General features: G+C 39.6%; 2 protein-coding genes across 4 annotated transcripts in view; one reads left to right on the forward strand and one right to left on the reverse strand.

The window, feature by feature from the left end:
• Window positions 1-2,879: 2,879 nt before the first annotated feature.
• On the forward strand, window positions 2,880-3,217 carry LOC120856346 (40S ribosomal protein S27-like). The gene has a single exon (XM_040231552.1). It carries the CDS (start codon window positions 2,909-2,911, stop codon window positions 3,161-3,163), a length of 255 nt encoding a protein of 84 aa, XP_040087486.1. The 5' UTR covers window positions 2,880-2,908; the 3' UTR covers window positions 3,164-3,217.
• Window positions 3,218-17,796: 14,579 nt separating this feature from the next.
• The window catches only part of ZNF684 (zinc finger protein 684), a 27,529-nt gene continuing 25,374 nt past the window's right edge, over window positions 17,797-19,951 (reverse strand). For all 3 annotated transcript variants that reach the window (XM_040231554.1, XM_040231553.1, XM_040231555.1), the window contains exon 5: window positions 17,797-19,365. In XM_040231554.1, the coding sequence (XP_040087488.1) occupies window positions 18,461-19,365 (905 nt within the window). In that variant the 3' untranslated portion in view covers window positions 17,797-18,460. The remainder of the gene's footprint in view (window positions 19,366-19,951) is intronic.

Genomic DNA, 19,951 nt, shown 5'->3' on the forward strand with positions numbered 1-19,951 from the left:
GAAAGTGGAGATAGGAGGGGAGAGACAGAGAGTGGAAAGTAATGGGTCTCAGGTCCTAGGAGACCCCAGTGGGGCTGAAGAATTATTGGCGTGTAAGTACTGGAGAACATGAGCTGGGAAGACAGGAGGTGGTGGTCAGTGATGTTAAGTAATTTCTGTGAAGTCATAAAGCCACCAAGAGGGGAAATGGCAGCCTTCGGTCATTTAGACTGGTAGTCCCCAACTCCTCCTCATTGTTTCTGTATTATTGGGAACACGTGGAATAAATTTCCTTCTTCATAATATTCCCTCCTGGAAACTATGGTGTCAGCTTAAAAGAATACTATATTGTCTGCCACCAGTTTTCCCCTTGCTTTCTACAGTCTCTCTAGGAAATAGCTCTCAGGTCCTCCCATACTCTCCCTTCCCTGAGTTTGGTCTCCATCCTCCATGACTGAAACACTGAGTTTCTTACTATTATCTACTGCCACCACATACATTCTATTAATAAATAATGTCTCTGCAAATTTTTTCACCTGAAACATCCAGCTTTATTTTATATCCGGTATAAAACCTTAGATAATTCCTTACTCACTGCTTCAAGTCATAGACCTCTCCCTAATTTTCTAGGCCATCCACACTTTCTCCTGCTATTATGGAGAGCTTTCCAAGAAATCTGAGTTCCAGTTACTCATAGAAGATGAACAAAGGGAATCGTGCTCTACATGATCTCATTGATGTCCTCAAAAATAACAGTTCTTATTGAAGTTCTGGCTGGCATGCTCAGAGTGACGCATATAGTGCCGGCCGACCTGGGCCAGCTCCCAGAGAGGACCAGCATTTGCAGTCCACACAGAGGGGCCCATGGAGAAGCAAGGAGCAGGCCAGCCTTTCCCATCAGATCCTGGCACATTAAATGAGTGAATGGCTTTCAATGCAGGAACATTTACTAAATCTATCCATCCAATTAGATGGCCAAGGACAAGTCATGGTTGAATTTAAGTCCATTTGAATGGTTAAGTGAAGCTCTGGAAATTTAAAAACAAGTGAGGAAAGTGGCTTCAAGGATTTTGTGGCTAGAAGGTTAACAAAATTTGGAATGAGATGAGTATCAAGATCATACAAATTCATTTTGAGGATTGCAATTCATCTAACTAGAAAAATATGACTAAATTAAGTAAAGATTGCCTCTGTATCCCAATTGTTAGTGGAGAGGCACTAACAATTATATTCAGAACTGGTGGAGAGGGAGATTGAGAGGCTGGGAAAGAGGGCCAGCTACCTAGTTCTACCAAAGCTACCTTCTTTGTATCAAATTCCTCTACTTATACTGTTTAAAAAAAGAACTAGTTTTATGTATAAATATAAAACAATAACATACATATAAATAATAAATATAAAATAAATACAAAATAAAAATTTTATATACAAATTAAGCAAGGTCCTACTGTATAGCACACAGTGGCACAGTCAATATCTTGTAATAGCCTATAATGGAAAAAAATCTGAAAAAGAATGTAAATATATATATATATGATTGAATCACTTTGTTGTACACCAGAAACTACCACAACATTGTAAATTAACTACACTTCAATTTTAAAAAGAATTTATTCAATGCTTATTTTTGTCTCCAGTGAGAGTCTTTGAAATAAGCCATGGTCCTCCTGTATTTTTCTTTACTGAGTTATAATCAACATATATGATTATATTAGTTTCAGGTGTACAGCATAATGATTCAATATTTGTATATATTATAAAATGATTATCACCAGACTACAAAAATTTTTTTCTTGTGATGAGAACTTTCAGGATTTATTCTCTTAATAATTTTCAAACCTGCAATAAAGTGTATTATTAACTACAGTCACCATGCTGTACATGACTTATTTACTTTATACTGGAGGTTGTACTTTTTGACCTCCTTTACCCATTTCGCCCCCTACACCTCTGGCAGCTACCACCTCGTCCTCTCTGGCTGTGAACTTGGTTTTTTATGCTGTCGTTTTGTTCTTTGGCCATACTGCACAGGAGGTGGCGTCTTTGTTTCCTGATCTGGGACTGAACTCATGCCCCTTACAGTGGAAGCAGAGTCCGAACCACTGGCCTGCCAGAGAATTCACAAGATTTCCTTCTTTTTATGGCTGAATAATATTCTGGTGTGTGTGTGTGCACGTGCGTGTATGCTCGTGCACGTGCGTGTATGCTCATGCGTGCATCACATTTTCTTTATCTGTTTATCCAGGGATGGACATTTAGGTCGCTTCCATATCTTGGCTATTATAAACAACGCTCCAATGAACATGGGGGTGTGGATATCTTTCTGAGTCAGCATTTTCCCTTTCCTCAGGTAAATGCCTAGAAGTGGAATTGCTGGATCATACGATGGCTCTATTTTTCATTCTTTGATGAAACTTCATACTGTTTTCCATAGTGGTATACCAGTTAAGCCATGGTCAACCTTGATGTTTGAGCAAAAGAACTTGCAGTCAGAACTCTGGATGGTGTAGGGCTACACACAAGAAGGATTCCTGGTAATCAAGGATTACCAGGAGCTACACTCTCAGAGATTACTTGGCAGCAGGGTAGCCCTGGCCTGAGAGATGTTACTCATTTCTAATTCTAAGGCTCAGTATGAAGGTAAAAGGCAGAAAAACAAATCAAAAGTGAAGATGACAATTATAATCACTTGAGGGTAACATTTCTGAGAGTTGGGAAATAAGGATGGTGGTAAAAGGCAGAAAAACAAATCAAAAGTGAAGATGACAATTATAATCACTTGAGGGTAACATTTCTGAGAGTTGGGAAATAAGGATGGTGGTAGAGGAGAAAAGTGACTCCCTAAGTGCAACCTGTTAGCCATTCCAGGGCTTAGGCATTAATTTGAAAAGCTTAGCCTTTCCGGCGGTGACGACCTCCTCACGAGAACATGCCTCTCGCAAAGGATCTTCTTCATCCCTCTCCAGAAGAGGAGAAGAGGAAACACAAGAAGAAGCGCCTGGTGCAGAGCCCCAATTCCTATTTCATGGATGTAAAATGCCCAGGATGCTATAAAATCACCACCGTCTTTAGCCATGCACAAACAGTAGTTTTGTGTGTTGGCTGCTCTACTGTCCTCTGCCAGCATACAGGAGGAAAAGCAAGGCTTACAGAAGGATGCTCTTTCAGACGGAAGCAGCACTAAAAGTACCCTGTATCAAGATGAACGGGAAACCATCCCAATAAACACATTTTGGATTAAAAAAAAAAAAAAAAAAAGAAAAGCTTAACACAAACCAAGACTTTAACAAAAATAACAATTTCCTATTTAAGAGGAAATCGTAATTGGGAGAAAGTTTTCATAAAGAAGTTGATTCAGCTGCTTATGGTGAATTTGTCAAATATGCTTTGGTGTTCCAGGTGACCCAGGTCAGCAGAAGGAATCAGAGAATGTAAAGGGGATAGTTTGTCCTTATTCTCCATAACTGATAACCTACAGACTGATCATATTAGTTGCTTAATAGTAGATTATTAAAATAAAGGCTTAGGCTGCAAGGCTATATTGTACAGTGTATATTTTATAATAAATTTGAATGGAATAGAACCTATAAAAATATTGAATCACTGTGTGGTACCCCTGAAACTATTATATTATAAATCAATTGTACGTCAATTAAAAATAAAAATAAAGTTAAATATAACTCTCCTAAAAATAAACAAAATAAAATAACTGTTTATTTGTTAGGGTACAGTGGACCTTCCAAAAGAGTGATTCCCCTCTATCTCTGCCCCCAGATTTCTCACCTTTAGTCCCAGACAAGTTTGCTGAGAAAGCGCTTGGTGAGGAGGCTTCTCCTGACCACGGCTTATTTCCTGAAGCGACCTCATCCTCAACTGTTTGCTGATTTCAGGGACACCAGGTGTTAAATGTCTTAAAATGTCATCAGAACAGGATGGAGAGCACGGCAGCTCTGTCCTTGACAAGCGCTCACTCTTCCTGGTCTCTTTGGCCCTCCTCAGCCTGTTTTCTGAAGTAGACGCCTGCTCCTTATTGAATTCTATGGACTGTCTCTGACAAAGTATCAGAGCCCTATATAAAGGTTTCTATAGAGAGCCTGGGAGTCGGGGCTCGGAGCCTGTGGGCTCACTCACTCCTACGGTACCATGTCCGAAAAGGGAGCGTACATAAAACTTACAGAGCAAAGTGTTCCAGAACCAGAAACATACTTTCAGTGAGGAATTGCTAAGTGAAAATTTATTTTTACATTCTTTAAACAGTACTTGTCCACATATTCAATTGTCTCTGAGTAAGGGCGATCAGAGATGGCTTTAACAACTCAAATTGCAGAACCCTCTTCTTGTGCGGTTCCTTTACTCCTCTTAATCATGACCTCAGGAAACTCTGTCAGCATCAGTACCTTAAACAGGATATTCCAGACCCCACTTTGCCATGACTGAGATTCTGAATCAGCCAACTTCGAGGAAGCCCAGATTCCATTTAGAAAAGGACGATGAAGCACAGCAGTTCCAAAACCCTGGAACTTAGATGCTTAGTCAGGCCTTCTCACAGAAATGCTGAATCTCAGCCTCCTGGAGTGGAACCCAAGATAACTATATTTTTAACAAGCTGCAGTTGATTCTGATGCCCACGCACATTTGGAAATCACTGATACAGATTCAGATTAGGCTATAAATTGCATGTTTATACCATTCCATATGACTATTTACAGTAAATAAGCTGATGTCAGTGATTTCAGTGACAGACTGAATTTATGCTGATGTTTCTAATTTAATCATCATTGCTCTAAGGACAACTTAACCAGTATCTTACTTAACTACAGCAATTTCTCAATCTGTCTTTTTCCATATATAATAGACTCATACCAGAGTCCCCTTATCAAGTTGTAAGTTCCCATACCAAACCATGTTTAAAGCTTTAGAAATAACATCATTTAAAAGCTGAGTTGTGGTTGCTTGTCCCCATTATTTTTCATTTGTGGTCATCACCCATCTCATCTTGGGTGATGTCAGAGAATCCTTTGTTAATATTTCTTTTGGCAGCTGATGTGCATTTTCAAGTCTTTTAGATTTTACCTCCTACTTCAATCAATTTATTAGTAGAAATTTCTGTATTCAGTAGGTTCAGCACACTAGTAAATTGCCACCTAAGATTTTGTTTCTTTTTCTTAACCTTATGCAAACATTCCATAGAGCAGTAGTTCTCCAACTTTGGTATACATAATAATCACTTACAAGGGGAGGAGGAGCTTTTATAAATGCAAATCCTTGGTCCCCACACCTGTAGACTGATTAGATATGTTGAAGGCCAATAAGATGACTATATACACTGAAGTTTTCATGCACCAAATACTAAGGTATTATTTACACTTAAATGGGCAAAGGCTAATAGTTTTGCAAAGAGAATGCACTGGTCATATCAAACACTCTCTTCCAACAACACAAGAGATGACTCTACACATGGACATCACCAGATGGTCAATACTGAAATCAGATTGATTATATTCTTTCCAGCCAAAGAGAGGCCCCACTCAGTCAGCAAAAACAAGATCAGGAGCTGACTTTGGCTCAGATCATGAACTCCTTATTGCCAAATTCAGACTTAACTTGAAGAAAGTAGGAAAACCCCTAAGCCATTCAGGTATGACCTAAATCAAATCCCTTACAATTATGCAGTGGAAGTGACAAATAGATTAAAGGGATTAGATCTGATAGACATAGTTCTATGGACGGAGGTCAACAACGTTGCACAGGAGAAGGTGATCAAAACCGTCCCCAGGAAAAAGGAATGCATAAATGCAAAATGGCTGTCTGAGGAGGCCTTACAAATAGGTGAGAAAAGGAGAGAAGTAAAAGGCAAAGGAGAAAAAGAAAGACATACTCATCTGAATGCAGAGTTCCAAAGAACATTAAGGAGAGAGAAGAAAACCTTCCTCAGCGATCAATGCAATGAAACAGAGGAAAACAACAGAATAGAAAAGACTAGAGACCATTTCAAGAAAATTAGAGATACCAAGGGAATATTTCATGCAAAGATGGGCACAGTAAAGGACAGAAATGGTATGAACCTAACAGAAGCAGAAGATATTAAGAAGAGGTGGCAAGAATACACAGAAGAACTATACAAAAAAGATCTTAATGACCCAGATAACCATGATGGTGCAATCACTCACCTAGAGCCAGACATCTTGGAGTGCAAAGTCAAGTGGGCCTTAGGAAGCATCACTATGAACAAAGCTAGTGGAGGTGATGGAATTCCAGCTGAGCTATTTCAAATCCTAAAAGATGATGCTGTGAAAGTGCTGCACTCAAGATGCCAGCAAATTTGGAAAACTCAGCAGTGGCCACAGGACTGGAAAAGGTCAGTTTTCATTCCAACCCCAAAGGTAGTGCCAAAGAATGCTCAAACTACCCCACAATTGCACTCATCTCACATGCTAGCGAAGTAATGCTCAAAATTCTCCAAGCCAGGCTTCAACAATATGTGAACCATGAGCTTCCAAATATTCAAGCTGGATTTAGAAAAGGCAGAGGAACCAGAGATCAAATTGCAAACATCTGTTGGATCATCAAAAAAGCAAGAGAATTCCAGAAAAACATCTACTGTTTCATTGACTACACCAAAGCTTTTGACTGTGTGGATCACAACAAACTGTGGAAAATTCTGAAAGAGATGGGAATACCAGACCATCTTACCTGCCTCCTGAGAAATCTGTATGCAGGCCAAGAAGCAACAGTTAGAATCAGACATGGAATAACGGACTAGTTCAAAATTGTGAAAGGAGTACATCAAGGCTATATATTGTCATCCTGCTTAACTTCTATGCAGAGTACATCATGTGAAATGCCAGGCTGGATGAAGCACAAGCTGGAATCAAGATTGCCAGGAGAAATATCAACAACCTCAGATATGCAGGTGACACCACCCTTATGGCAGAAAGCAAAGAGTAACTAAAGAGCCTCTTGATGAAAGTGAAAGAGGAGAGTGAAAAACTGGCTTAAAACTCAACATTGAAAAAACTAAGATCATGGCATCCAGTGCCATCACTTCATGGCAAATAGATGGGGAAACAATGGAAACAGTGAAAGAGATTTTATTTTCTTGCGCTCCCAAATCACTGCAGTTGGTGACTGCAGCCATGAAATTAAAAGACACTTGCTCCTTGGAAGAAAGGCTATGACAAACCTAGACAGCATGTTATAAAGCAGAGACATTACTTTGCCAACAAAGGTCCTTCTAGTAAAGCTATGGCTTTTCCAGTAGTCATGTATGGATGTGAGAGTTGGACCATAAATAAAGCTGAGCGCCAAAGAATCGATGATTTTGAACTGTGGTGTTGGAGAAGACTCTTGAGAATCCCTTGGACTGCAAGGAGATCAAAGCAGTCCATCGTAAAGGAAATCAGTCCTGAATATTCATTGGAAGGACTGAGGCTGAAGCTGAAGCTCCAATATTTTGGCCACCTGATGCACAGAGCTGACTCATCTGAAAAGACCCTGATGCTGGGAAAGATCAAAGGCAGGAAGGGAAGGGGATGACAGAGGATGAGATGGTTGGATGGCATCACTGACTCAATGGATATGAGTTTGAGCAAGCTGCAGGAGATGGTGAAGGACAGGGTAGCCTGGCATGCTACAGTCCATGGGGTTGCAAAGAGTTGGACATGACTGAGCAACTGAACATCACACTCACCTTGGGTAATTCCAATATAGGTGATCTGCAAACCACACTGTAAGAAACAAGAATACTCACCTAAGAAATGTAAAAGTGGAAAGTTCACATATATCAAGGCAAGATTTTAGATATCATTACCCTGGAAAAGCAGCACTGTGGACCTACTTCCATGATTATTTATATTCTTGGCAGAATCTTGTACCACTGGACAAGTCATGATATGAACCCAACTCTTTGTGAGTTTTTTTCATTCTCCTTATGGGGCCAGGGTGTCCCATAGAAATAATTCTTTTCAACTTTCTTTTTATTGCTTCTTCATAAACAGAGCCTTAAGGTGACAGCTTCTGTATCTTGCAACATTAAAAAGCTTGACAACACTTTCATTTAAATTTCACTTAGGTTATTGGTATGGTTTATTTCTTATATGCAACTTCATTATGAGTATATTCATTATGCATATTCATTATGAATGTAAATTCATTATGTGTAACTTCATTATGAGTGCTGAAGTTTTGGGTGAACTCTCTCCCTTCCACAATTGTCATATTTGTAATAGGTGTCTCTGCTTCATGTCTGTAACTCACAGTTTTGACAGTCCTTATTATCACATCGATTATAAAGGATTTCTCTTCCATGTAGATTCTAATAAAAGTATTTCCTTTCTGACTGAAGTCCATATCACATTCGTTAATATCGATTTTCTCTTGTGTGGGTTCTCAGATGAATATGAAGTGTTGAAGCCTCAGAGGAGCCTTACTGCACTCATCACATTTATAGAGTCTCTCTCCCCATGGGCCCTCTCTCAAATGCCAAGTTTCACACTCATAAAATTCTTACCACGCATACCCCATCAATATGCTTTCTCTCCTGAATGGGAATGGAGGGCATAATGGAGAAGAGTGGAGCATCTGGCGAAGCCCTTACTGTGCTCATCATGTGGATACGGTTTCTCTCCCATGTGGACTCTGAAGACGTCTAAGGTAGGCAGCTCTTCGATAACTCTCACCACCTCTACATCCTTCATAGAGTTTCCCTCCTCCACAGACATTTTCATGATTGCAAATATTTTTCTACTGGCTGATACCCTCAACCCACTCAGACCATTTGCAAGGCCCTTCTACTATGTGAACTCCAAGATTGTTAAAAGCTTTAGGCTTCCCAGGTGGTGCTGGTGGTAAAGAACATGCCTGCCAATGCAGGAGTCACAAGAATGAGGCTTGATCCTTGGGTTGGAAGATTCCCTGGAGGAGGAAATTGCAACCCACTCCAGTATTCTCGTCTGGGAAATGCCATGGAAAGAGAAGCCTACAGTCCCTGGGGTCACAAAGAGTCAGACACGACTGAGCACGCACACACAATTACACAATCATCTAAAATGGGTGTATAGTACGAAGCTTCTGACGTGGCTGCCATATTCATGCCTCCAGGTAGGTAATTACAGCCTTGGATAATCCCTTCGTCTGGAGTTCACGCTGGACCTTGCTTCTAATAAGTAGAATAAGAAATACTAACAATGTTAATTTCCCTTTCATTTGCTTAAACTGAAATGATTTTGAATTAGGGTTGTTATTATACTTCTGTGATTAGGTAATAGAAGATTGCGACTTCTGTCTTGCTGGCCATTTCTTTCTGGCTCTTCTTGCGTTTAGCTGTGCAACCAGCACCACAACCTAATTTTAGGACATTTTTATCCACCCACCCCTCTCAAGTAACTCCACACCATTAGCAGTAAATCCTCTTTTCCACTTTTAGCCCTGAGCAACCACTGATTTACATTCTGTCTCTTCAAACTCACTGATTTTAAGCATTTTATATAACTTGAATCAAACAGCATGTGATATTTTGTGACTGACTTCTTTCACTTAGCATATTTTCAAGGTCCATCCATGTCCTTACATGTGTCAGTATTTTCTTTCTTTTTATAGCTGAGTAACAGTTTCCAGGTAGCTCAGATGGTAAAGAATCTGCCTGCAATATGAGAGACACAGGTTCGATCCCTGGGTTGGGAAGATCTCCTGGAGAAGGGCATGGCAACCCACTCCAGTATTCTTGCCTGGAGAATTCCACGGACAGAGGAGCCTGGGCTATAGTTCCTGGGGTTGCAAAGAGTCAGACATGACTGAGAGACTTAACAACAAAGTGATTTGGTGTTACCTAAGTTTAATTAGCACATAGAATGAAAACTCTGTGAAACAAAGTTTCACTTAGATCTGATGGATATTCAGAAAATTACTCTCATTCACATGTCTTTGCTCATCACCCTGCAAGAATGCTAATGAGGAAAAACAATTCCAAGCTCACATATTTAATCGAAAAACTTATGGTTCCAAGAGAAAACCTGATTTTATGAATATAGGTTTAAGCTCAACACTGTACCTAAGCTTCACAAAAATGTCTGAAGAAAGAGCTTAAGGACTCTACAAAAATTTCACTTAAAATCACTGTGAGTTTTTAAAGGGAATACACAGAATGTATGTAATGTCAAATTATAAGAGTTGCTAAGTACTTCAAGGAAGCAGACAAGATTTTCAAAATAGCTTGGTATGATACCTATGCTAGTCATCTGGAAATTTCCAAACATGTCTGAGATATCTCTGAATCGATTTCCTAAACAAAAAGGTAATGACTGATTTTAACAATAATATTGACAATTTAATTTTATTTTAGTCAATAATACTGATTTTTAAGAATCTTCTTCCGGAAGTGTTGCAAAATATTTTAACACCTAATTTTTAAAAACTAGGTACTCCAGTTATATGCTGCTTCAGCTAGGCTCACTTCTACTTATGAAGTTGCTCCAGCAGAATAGGATGGCTTTTATTTATGACTGTCTACTTGGAGAAATGCCTCTTTCCCTGTACTAAGTGCTAGGAGTAATACAGAACACAGATGCTTCCTTTCTTCATTGTCTGTTTAATCAGGATTGAATACATACACACACAAAGTGAAAGTGAAAGTGAAGTCGCTCAGTCGTGTCCGACTCTTTGTGACCCCATAGACTGTAGCCTACCAGGCTCCTCTGTCCATGGGATTTTCCAGGCAATAGTCCTGGAGTGGATTGCCATTTCCTTCTCCAGGGGATCTTCCCAACCCAGGGATCGAACCCGGGTCTACTGCATTGTAGACAGACGCTTTACCGTCTGAGCCACCAGGGAAGTCTACACACACACACATGCACACACATATTTTGCATAAAGACAAAAACATATTCCATGATGTACTCAGCTGAGCAGGGCAGAAGACTTCACGACCGTCCCTGACTATTATTTAAGAGGAGGCTCAAGAAGGTTCAGGCTCAGTAACAACTGCTGCAACTATTCGCAAGTGCCCCAAAATGGTTAGAGATCAAGCTCATACTGCTGACCTTCATTTCCATAAGAAACCATATTATTTCACTTACAGTTGGCAGTTCTGTATATGGTGATTTTAGGCTTTGAAGAGACGATGATGGTGTTTACCAAAGATATTAATAGATATACTTTTAGAAGGGGTTTATTTATATATTTTTTATTTTACTAAAATATACATAACATAAAACTTACTATACTCAAACCATTTTTAAGTGTACGATTCATTGGTATTAAGTACGTTCACAATGTAATACAACCATTACAACAGATATAAATTAGTATAATATGCATAGCACATATGTCAAATCTATAGATATACAAATTTCTAAAGCAATGCAGACATTTGTATAATTGGTGTGAACATCACAAATCAGGGGGCAGAGTATATATGCAATTATAGTCAGTTTGATGCCTAATTATTCAATTTTTTCACAACTTCCTCAATTTTACTGTACGGTAAAGTTGCCTATAGCTCAAATTTTTCCATAGTTGTCTCCAAAAAATTAGTAATATCACTTAACAGAACATGAATTTCAGATGTGCTCTTCCTAGGGTTTTTCTCACAATGCATTCTTTGCTGCTTTAGTAAAAGGCTAATTTTAAGTTTTCCCACATCTACAAAGCTCTCTTGTTTTTATGACTTCTTTGATGGATAACAAGACATGTCTCTGGTTAAAAGATTTCCCACATGTGCTGCCTTTATTTTGTTGCTCTATGTGAGTTATGTTAAAGAAGATGTGAGCTCTTGATGAAGGCTTTGCCATATTCAGTGCACCTGTGAGGTTTCTGGCCTGTGTGAATTCTCTGATCCATGCTGAGCACTGACGAGTCTGCACAGGCTTTGCCACACTGTCTACCTTGGTACAGTTTCTTGCCTGTATGGATTCTGGAGTGTTTATAGACGGATGATCTGTACTTGAATGTTTTTCCATGTTCCTTACATTCATGTGTGTTCTTGGGTATGTGAGATTTCATATGTTCAGTAAGGGAGTAAGGCCAAGTGAGTGATTTCCTGCACTGACCACATTCGTAAGGCTTCTCTCCAGTGCGAACTCTCTGTTGGATCTTGAGCTGTGTTTCATGCATAAACACTTTCCCACAATCACTGCACACAAAGGGTCTCTCTCCACTATGAATTTTTTTGATGAGCTGTAAGATGTCCCTTTTATACAGTTCATGAGGTTCTCATGGCAAGTATACTGGGGTGGTTTGCCATTCCCTCCTCCAGAGGATCACATTTTGTCAGAACTCTCTGCTATGACCCGTCTGTCTTGGGTGGCCCCGCACAGCATGACTCATAGCTTCATTGAGTTACATAAGCCCCTTCGCCACGACAAGGCAGTGATCCATGAAGGGGATTGCAAAAGTAGGCAGTCAAGATACACCTGGAGTAACAGGCAAGTTTGGCCTTGGAGAACAAAATGAAGCAGGGCAAAGGTTAACTGAATTCTGCCAAGAGAATACACTAGTCATAGCAAATACTCTTCTTCAATAACACAAGAAATGACTTTACACATGGACATCACCAAATGGTCAATACCAAAATCAAACTGATTACATTCTTTGTAGCTGAAGATGGAGAAGCTGTATACAGTCAGCAAAAACAAGACCTGGAGCTGGCTGTGGCTCAGATCACCAGCTTCTCATAGCAAAATTCAGGCTTAAACTAAAGAAAACTGGGAAAAACAATAGGCCAGCCATGACTTAAATCAAATCCTGTATGAATTTGCAGTAGAGGTAACGAATAGATTCAAGGAGCTAGATCTAGTTAACAGTGTGCCTGAAGAACAATGGATGAAGTCCATAACACTGAACAGGAGACAGTGAACAAAACCATCCCGAAGAAAAAGAAAAGCAGGAAAGCAAAGTGGTCCTCTGAGGAGGCTTTACAAATAGCAGAAGAACAAAAAGGAGTGAAAAGCAAGGGAGAGAGGGAAAGGTACATCCAATTAAATGCAGTTCCAAAATAAAACGAGAAGAGACAAGAAGGCCTTCTTCAATGAACAGTGCTTAATAATAAAAAGTGCTTAATAAGAAGAAAACAACAAAAAGGGAAAGACTAGAGGGTCTCTTCAGGAAAACTGGAAACTTCAAGGGAGCATTCCACCCAAAGATGGGTACAATAAAGGATAAAAATGGTAGAGACCTAGTAGATGCTGAAGAGATTGCGATGGGAAGAATACAGGGAAGAACTGAATAAGAAAAGATCTTAATGAACTGGATTACTACAATGGTGTGTTAGTCACTTAGAGCCAGACATTCTGGAGTACAAGTCAAGTGGCTCTTAAGAAATACTGCTGTTAATAAAGCTAGTGGATAGAATGAAATTCCAGCAGAACTATTCCAATCCCTAAAGGGTGATGCCATCAAGGTTTTGCATTCATTATGTCAGCAAATCTGGAAGACCTAGCGTGGCCACAGGACTGCAAAAGGTCAATCCTCATCCCAATCCCCAAGAAGGGTAATACCAAAGAATGTGCTAACCAATGGACAATTGCACTCATCTCCCATGATAGTAAGGTCATGCTTAAAATCTTGCATTCTAGGCTTCAGCAAAATGTGATATCAAGAACTTCCAGATGTCCAAGCTGGGTTTAGAAAAGGAAGAGGAACTAGAGATCAAATTGCCAACATTCGCTGGCTTATAGAGAAAGCAAGGGAACTTCAGAAAAACATCTATCTCTGTTTCATTGACTATGCTAAAGCCTTTGTGTGGATCATGACAAACTGTGGAAAGCTCCTGCCACTGCTGCTGCTAAGTCGCTCCCGTCATGTTCGACTCTGTGCAACCCCATAGATGGCAGTCCACCAGGCTCCCCGGTCCCTGGGATTCTCCAGGCAAGAACACTGGAGTGGGTTGCCATTTCCTTCTCCAATGCATGAAAGTGAAAAGTGAAAGTGAAGTCGCTCAGTCGTGTCCGACTCTTAGCGACCACATGGACTGCAGCCCACCAGGCTCCTCTGTCCATGGGATTTTCCAGGCAAGAGTACTGGAGTGGGGTGCCACTGCCTTCTCCAGTGGAAAGCTCCTAGAGAGATGGAAATACCAGACCATCTTTTTTGTCTCCTGAGAAACCTGTATGCGGGTCAAGAAGCAACAGTAAGAACCCTGTATGGAACAACTGATTGGTTCAAGATTGAGAAAGGAGTATGACAGGGTTGTCTGCTATCACCCTGTTTAATCTATACACTCAGCGCATCATGAGAAATGTCGGGCTGGATGAGTTACAAGCCGGAATCAAGTTAGGTGGGAGAAACATCAACAACCTCAGATATGCGGATGATACATACCACTCTAATGGCACAAAGTGAAGAGGAACTCAAGAGTCTCTTGATGAGGGTGAAGAAGGGGAGTGAAAGAGCCGGCTTAAGACTAAACATTAAAAACACTAAGATCATGGCATCTACCTCCATCATTGCATGGCAAATAGAAGAGGAAAAGGTGGAAGTAATGACAGATTTCCTCTTCTTGGGCTCCAAAATCTCTGCAGATATTGATTGCAGCCACGAAATCAGAAGACAATTGCTTCTTGGCAGGAAAGCAATGACAAACCTAGACAGCATATTGAAAAGCAGAGACATTACTTTGCCATCAAAGGTCCGTGTATAGTCAAGGCAATGGTCTTCCCAGTGGTCACATACAGTTGTGAGAGTTGGACCATAAAGAAGTCAGAACACTAAAGAATTGATGCCTTCAAACTACGGTACTAGAGAAGACTCCTGAAAGTCCCTTGGACTGCAAGGAGATCAAACCAGTCAATCCTAAAGGAAATGAACCCTGAATATTCATTGGAAGGACTGATGCTAAAGCTGAAGCTCCAATACTTTGGCCACGTGATAAGAAGAGCCAACTCACTGGAAAGACACTGATGCTGGGAAAGATTGAAGGCAGGAGGAGAAAGGGGCGGCAGAGGATGAAACGGTTGGATGGCATCGCTGACTCAATGGACATAAGTTTGAGTAATCTCTGGGAGATAGTGAAGGACAGGAAAGCCTGGCGCGCTGCAGTCCATGAGGTTGCAAAGAGCTGGACATGCCTTAGTGACTGAATGACAACAAAAAAATAAGAGACCATTGTTTCTTCCTCATCGTGGGTGAGTTTAACCCATTTTCAGTTAATATTATTGATATGCTTTTGTTTCTACCTTTTTTGGGGGGGACTGGGGGACTTTCTATTTATCATGCCTTTTCTCTGCAACTTTCACCTTTCCTGCTTTGTTGGGTTTATGAAGTTTTCATTATTCCTCTCTTCAGATTTTTAAGTTATACAGTATATTTCTGTTTTTCTAGTTAACATTACATTTTTTCACCTTATAAGGCCTTATCCTTTTTCAGAACTCAAGGATTCCTAATTTCAGATCTCCCCTTTCCACATTCTGTGTTTTCTTCTTTTCATTATCCTTTTCATTGATATAAACAGAAAAAATGGAGCAGAATCACTGGCGGAAAAAATGCCCTAAAAGAGACAGAAAGGATTTTTCAGTGATCTTTTTGTAAAGTTAAACAAGAGAAAAAATCTCAATGTATGACAAACTCTTGGAGGTGGGAAAAATTGAGGGATTTCTCCCTTAGACTGTGTATGGCTGTTTCAGCCAGAGAATATAGAATAGGGAGTTCTGGGAATCTGAGGTGTTCGGATGGAGCTAAGCATTGTTTTGGTTTTCTTCTTGTCAAAATCTTGTACAGCCTGACAATGAGGTCAGTGACAAAAGCTTTCAAGGTGGCAGTTTATATTTGTCTAGTAATGGAAATATATTTTTAACTTGCTTATTGTATTCCTTCTTTCACTTATGCTGCTGCTGCTGCTGCTAAGTCGCTTCAGTATGGAAGGGAGCAAATTAGAGAACCTAGATCACAAGCTTCCTGATGTATTACAGTGAAAACTCCCTTATTTTGGGGACTTCTCTGGTGGTCCAGTGGCTAATATTTCATGTTCTCAAGGCAGGGAGGGGGTCTGGGTTCAATCCCTGGTCAGGGAATTGGATCTCACATGCCACAACTAAAGATTCCTTATTTTATTCACAATCTTTACACACTTCTTGCCACATCTTTACACATTTCTTGCCTACACAGCTGCTCTTCCAAGGGGACCTCACATCATGCTGACAACAATAGAGCTTCCTGCTTGCTGCTGCCAAGTCGCTTCAGTCGTGTCTGACTCTGTGCGACCCCATAGACAGCAGCCCACCAGGCTCCCCCGTCCCTGGGATTCTCCAGGCAAGAACACTGGAGTGGGTTGCCATTTCCTTCTTCAGTGCATGAAGGTGAAAAGTGAAAGTGAAGTCACTCACTACTTCCTCTTAAAATGTGTCCTCCTATAGTCTTAAGTAGTTTGGAATTTCTCAGATGAGAAGCATGGGCATGGGAAGGGGAGATAGGATGGGAATGGGAAGCACTAAGCAGGGCAAAATGAGGATTCCATGTAGGAAATGAGAAAACTGTTGAGTTGAAAAAAGGCAAATTCCATGACTATAACTGCTTAAAGAATTCCCAGGACTTCCCTGGTGGTTCAGTGGTTAAGACTCTGCACTTCCACCACAGGGGGTGCCCGTCTGATCCTGGGTGGGCAACTAAGATCCCTCATGCCATGTGGCCAAAAACAGAATCCCGTGTGGCTGGCAAACTGATTCTGAAGACAATTCCAAAATAAGGTAACAGAGATTTGGGGAACTTGAAAGAGTATAGACAATATGTAGTCTCCTAAAATAACTGGCAAACTGTTAAAGAAAAAAAGGTATTTGATGACATTTGTTAAAGATGACAAATGACAAGAAAGACTTTCTTCAGGACCAGTGTGATAGGCAGAGGGACCATTGCAATGGGGTTTTAGTTAGGCTCAGCTCTGAATATACTGTGGACAAGTGGGTATTTACAGCCAAGGAGTAGGGTAGGGGTCAGTGAATGGAAAATTATTAAGAGAAAACATTAGGGGTAAAGGAGGGTTCTGGCTAAATCATCCTAACAGGATTCTTGCCGAAACAGGCCATGGTAATCAAACATTACCTGAAGGATGATGGAGGATGAGAAATCTGATCAGACACTCAGAGTGGAGAGTTCTGTTTAAAATGACTAGCAGGGTTCTTGCTAAAAATAGATTTTTTAAGGAAGTGTGCAGGTGAGCCTCAGAAAGTTTCAGGAACCTGACTAAAGTTTAGTCAAGCAAAAAAATATTCATTAAAAGATTTAATTTAGATCCTTAAGTTCTAGTATGCTTGTCCAAAAAAGCACTAGTATTCATTTATAATCATTACTCAACATTACTCTTCAAAACATGGTTAATGAAAGAAAAGCAATGTAAAAAAGTTGTAACTGAGAACTGAGCCTAAACTTGAAGAGGCCTGATTTCTGAATTTAGGATCAAGCTGTTTTGCCACAACTCAAAAAAAGGCATAAACATTTTTTAACATTATTAAGGAATATTGTGTACAATAATAAAAACTGTAGCTTAAATAATGATTGGTTCATCCTTTTAGGGAATATTTGGAATTTACCAAATGTCACATTCCAAAATGAAGTTGCTAAACAAAACATAACAAAAACAGTGCTCTTTTCAACTCAATTTAAGTGCCTATGGAAATTTTCCATGTGCTGTCACATGGAAAATCCCAGGCAGTTCCAAGAGTTAAACCTGTATCAACCTCTTAACAAGAAAACAAAAAATAGATTCAAAAACTTGCTCCCTGAAAGTTGCAAAGTATCGTGACACCCTACTTTATTAAGATGAAATTCAGATGATACCCTAGGTAACTATGCTTACACCTTAGGTGGATACATCAATGAAAAAGAACAGGGATATCTGAAGTGCAGATGTTTTATTTACATACTTCTTTAAATACCTCCTCTTCCACAACTGAGCACTTAGTGTATAGAATACAACTGCTTTCACCATCTCAATGGATATTAAGTTATACACACTTGTAATTCTATATATCTTTATAACAAGTTTTAGAATTAAAGAGGAGACTCTGAGATTCAGTAACACTGCCATACCCATTAAAAGTGCCAGCGAATGGATGAAAATATTACTGAAATTCATACTATTTATCTTAAACCACATTTTTTCACTTACATGTTACTATTCAGATTGGAAGGAAAAGTGTGATATTTACTTCAGAAACTCTTAATAGATACAATTTAATATATAAACTTATTTTATATTCACACTTGCATAATTATATAATTTGTTATAAAATAATCAGAGATGCTAAATGTAGTTTTCACTGATTCCTTGACTGTTTGATTTATGCTTTCCAAGCTCTAAGTTTTATCATTATAAATTAACGTTTTCTGTGATCTTTCCTCTAAAAACTTTATCACTTCCAGAACATGACTGGCATTGATTTTTTTTATGGGAATCTATTCTTTCAGTTCCTTCAAATTGTTGCATTTCTCCTCACCATGAAGTCTCTACTCAATAACTTATCAAATATTAAAGCTTTCTCATATTCATAAGTAAATATTACATATGAATTTTCTGATGTACAATAAGATTTGACTTCTGGGAAAATGGTTTCCCACATTTGCTACATTCATAGGGCCTTTCTCCTGTATGAGTTATCTGATGTCTAAGGAGATGAGACTTCTTGATGAAGGCTTTGCCACATTTAATACATCCATAAGGTTTCTCTCCTGTATGAATTCTTTGATGGGTAACAAGCACAGAACTGTTGCCAAAGGCTTTGCCACATACAATGCATTGATATGGTTTCTCTCCTGTATGAAATTTAGAGTGTTTATAAAGGGATGAACTATACCTGAACGTTTTCCCACATTCCTTACATTCAAATGAGTTCTCAAGGGTATGCGATTTCATGTGTTGATTAAAGGAAGAATTCCAAGTGAATGATTTTCCACACTGACTGCATTCATAAGGCTTCTCTCCAGTGTGGAGCCTCTGATGGACCACAAGTTGTGGTTTATGTGTAAACGCTTTTCCACAATCACTGCACACAAAGGGTCTCTCTCTGTTATGAATTTTCTGATGAGTCACAAGGTGTGCCTTGCTGCTGTAGGCTTTCCCACAGTTGTTGCATTCAAACAGTTTTTTTCTTGTATGATTTTTTTCATGTCTAATGAAATTAAATTTCTTTTTGAAGGCTTTCCCACATCCATTGCATTCATCAGCATCTTCTCCATTATAACATCTATTATAATTAAGAAAGTCCAAAGTAGGTTGCAAACTCTTCCCATGTGACTTACATTTATATGATTTTTTTCTTGTAGGATTAAGACTTGTGCTCATATTATAACCATGAAGTCTCTCCACAGTCAGAATTTTATTGAACATGAACAAAACTGAATTTAAAAAATTGTCTTTGCTTTTCTGGTGCTTGTCTGATTCATCAACAAGTGGGCAGTCAGCTTCTAAAAAGGAGTACAATGAAATGTTCCTAGTTAATTTTTGCCATTGACAGTCATAGAAAGAAACTTGATTTCAAACCTAGTCTCATTCTGAAACAAGTATGCTTTCACCTTGCTCCTGAACTTTAAGAATAAAACTACTAGGGAGGAAAAAGGAGAGAGAATGACAGTGAGAATGGGTGGCTTAATCTGTGACCTGGAAAAAAAACCAGCAGTAAAATAGCACAAGGTAGTGAGACGAGTACAAAGAAAATCAAAAAGTTGCTCAACAGGGTGTATGTCAACTCACAGAACAAAGACAGCCCACTACGGAGATGTGACCAGTGGACAGGGAGAGGAACAAGAGACAATGGAGTTAAGGGAAAATTAGATTTGGAAGAGGGAGATCAGAATCAGAGTCCTCACTACACAATTCCTAGATTACCCTGGTAGAATACCTCCCTTTTTTCTGCATTCATATCTCTTTTTTCCTCTTGGTCATCTGGCACAATATCAGTTCCCTTCAGGAACATTTTTATATCTCCAGTCCTCTGCTGCTGCTGCTGCTGCTGCTGCTGCTGCTGCTGCTGCTGCTGCTGCTGCTGCTGCT

This window comes from Oryx dammah, unplaced genomic scaffold (assembly GCF_014754425.2).
Source record: "Oryx dammah isolate SB20612 unplaced genomic scaffold, SCBI_Odam_1.1 HiC_scaffold_28, whole genome shotgun sequence".
NCBI classification, from domain to species: Eukaryota; Metazoa; Chordata; class Mammalia; order Artiodactyla; family Bovidae; genus Oryx; species Oryx dammah.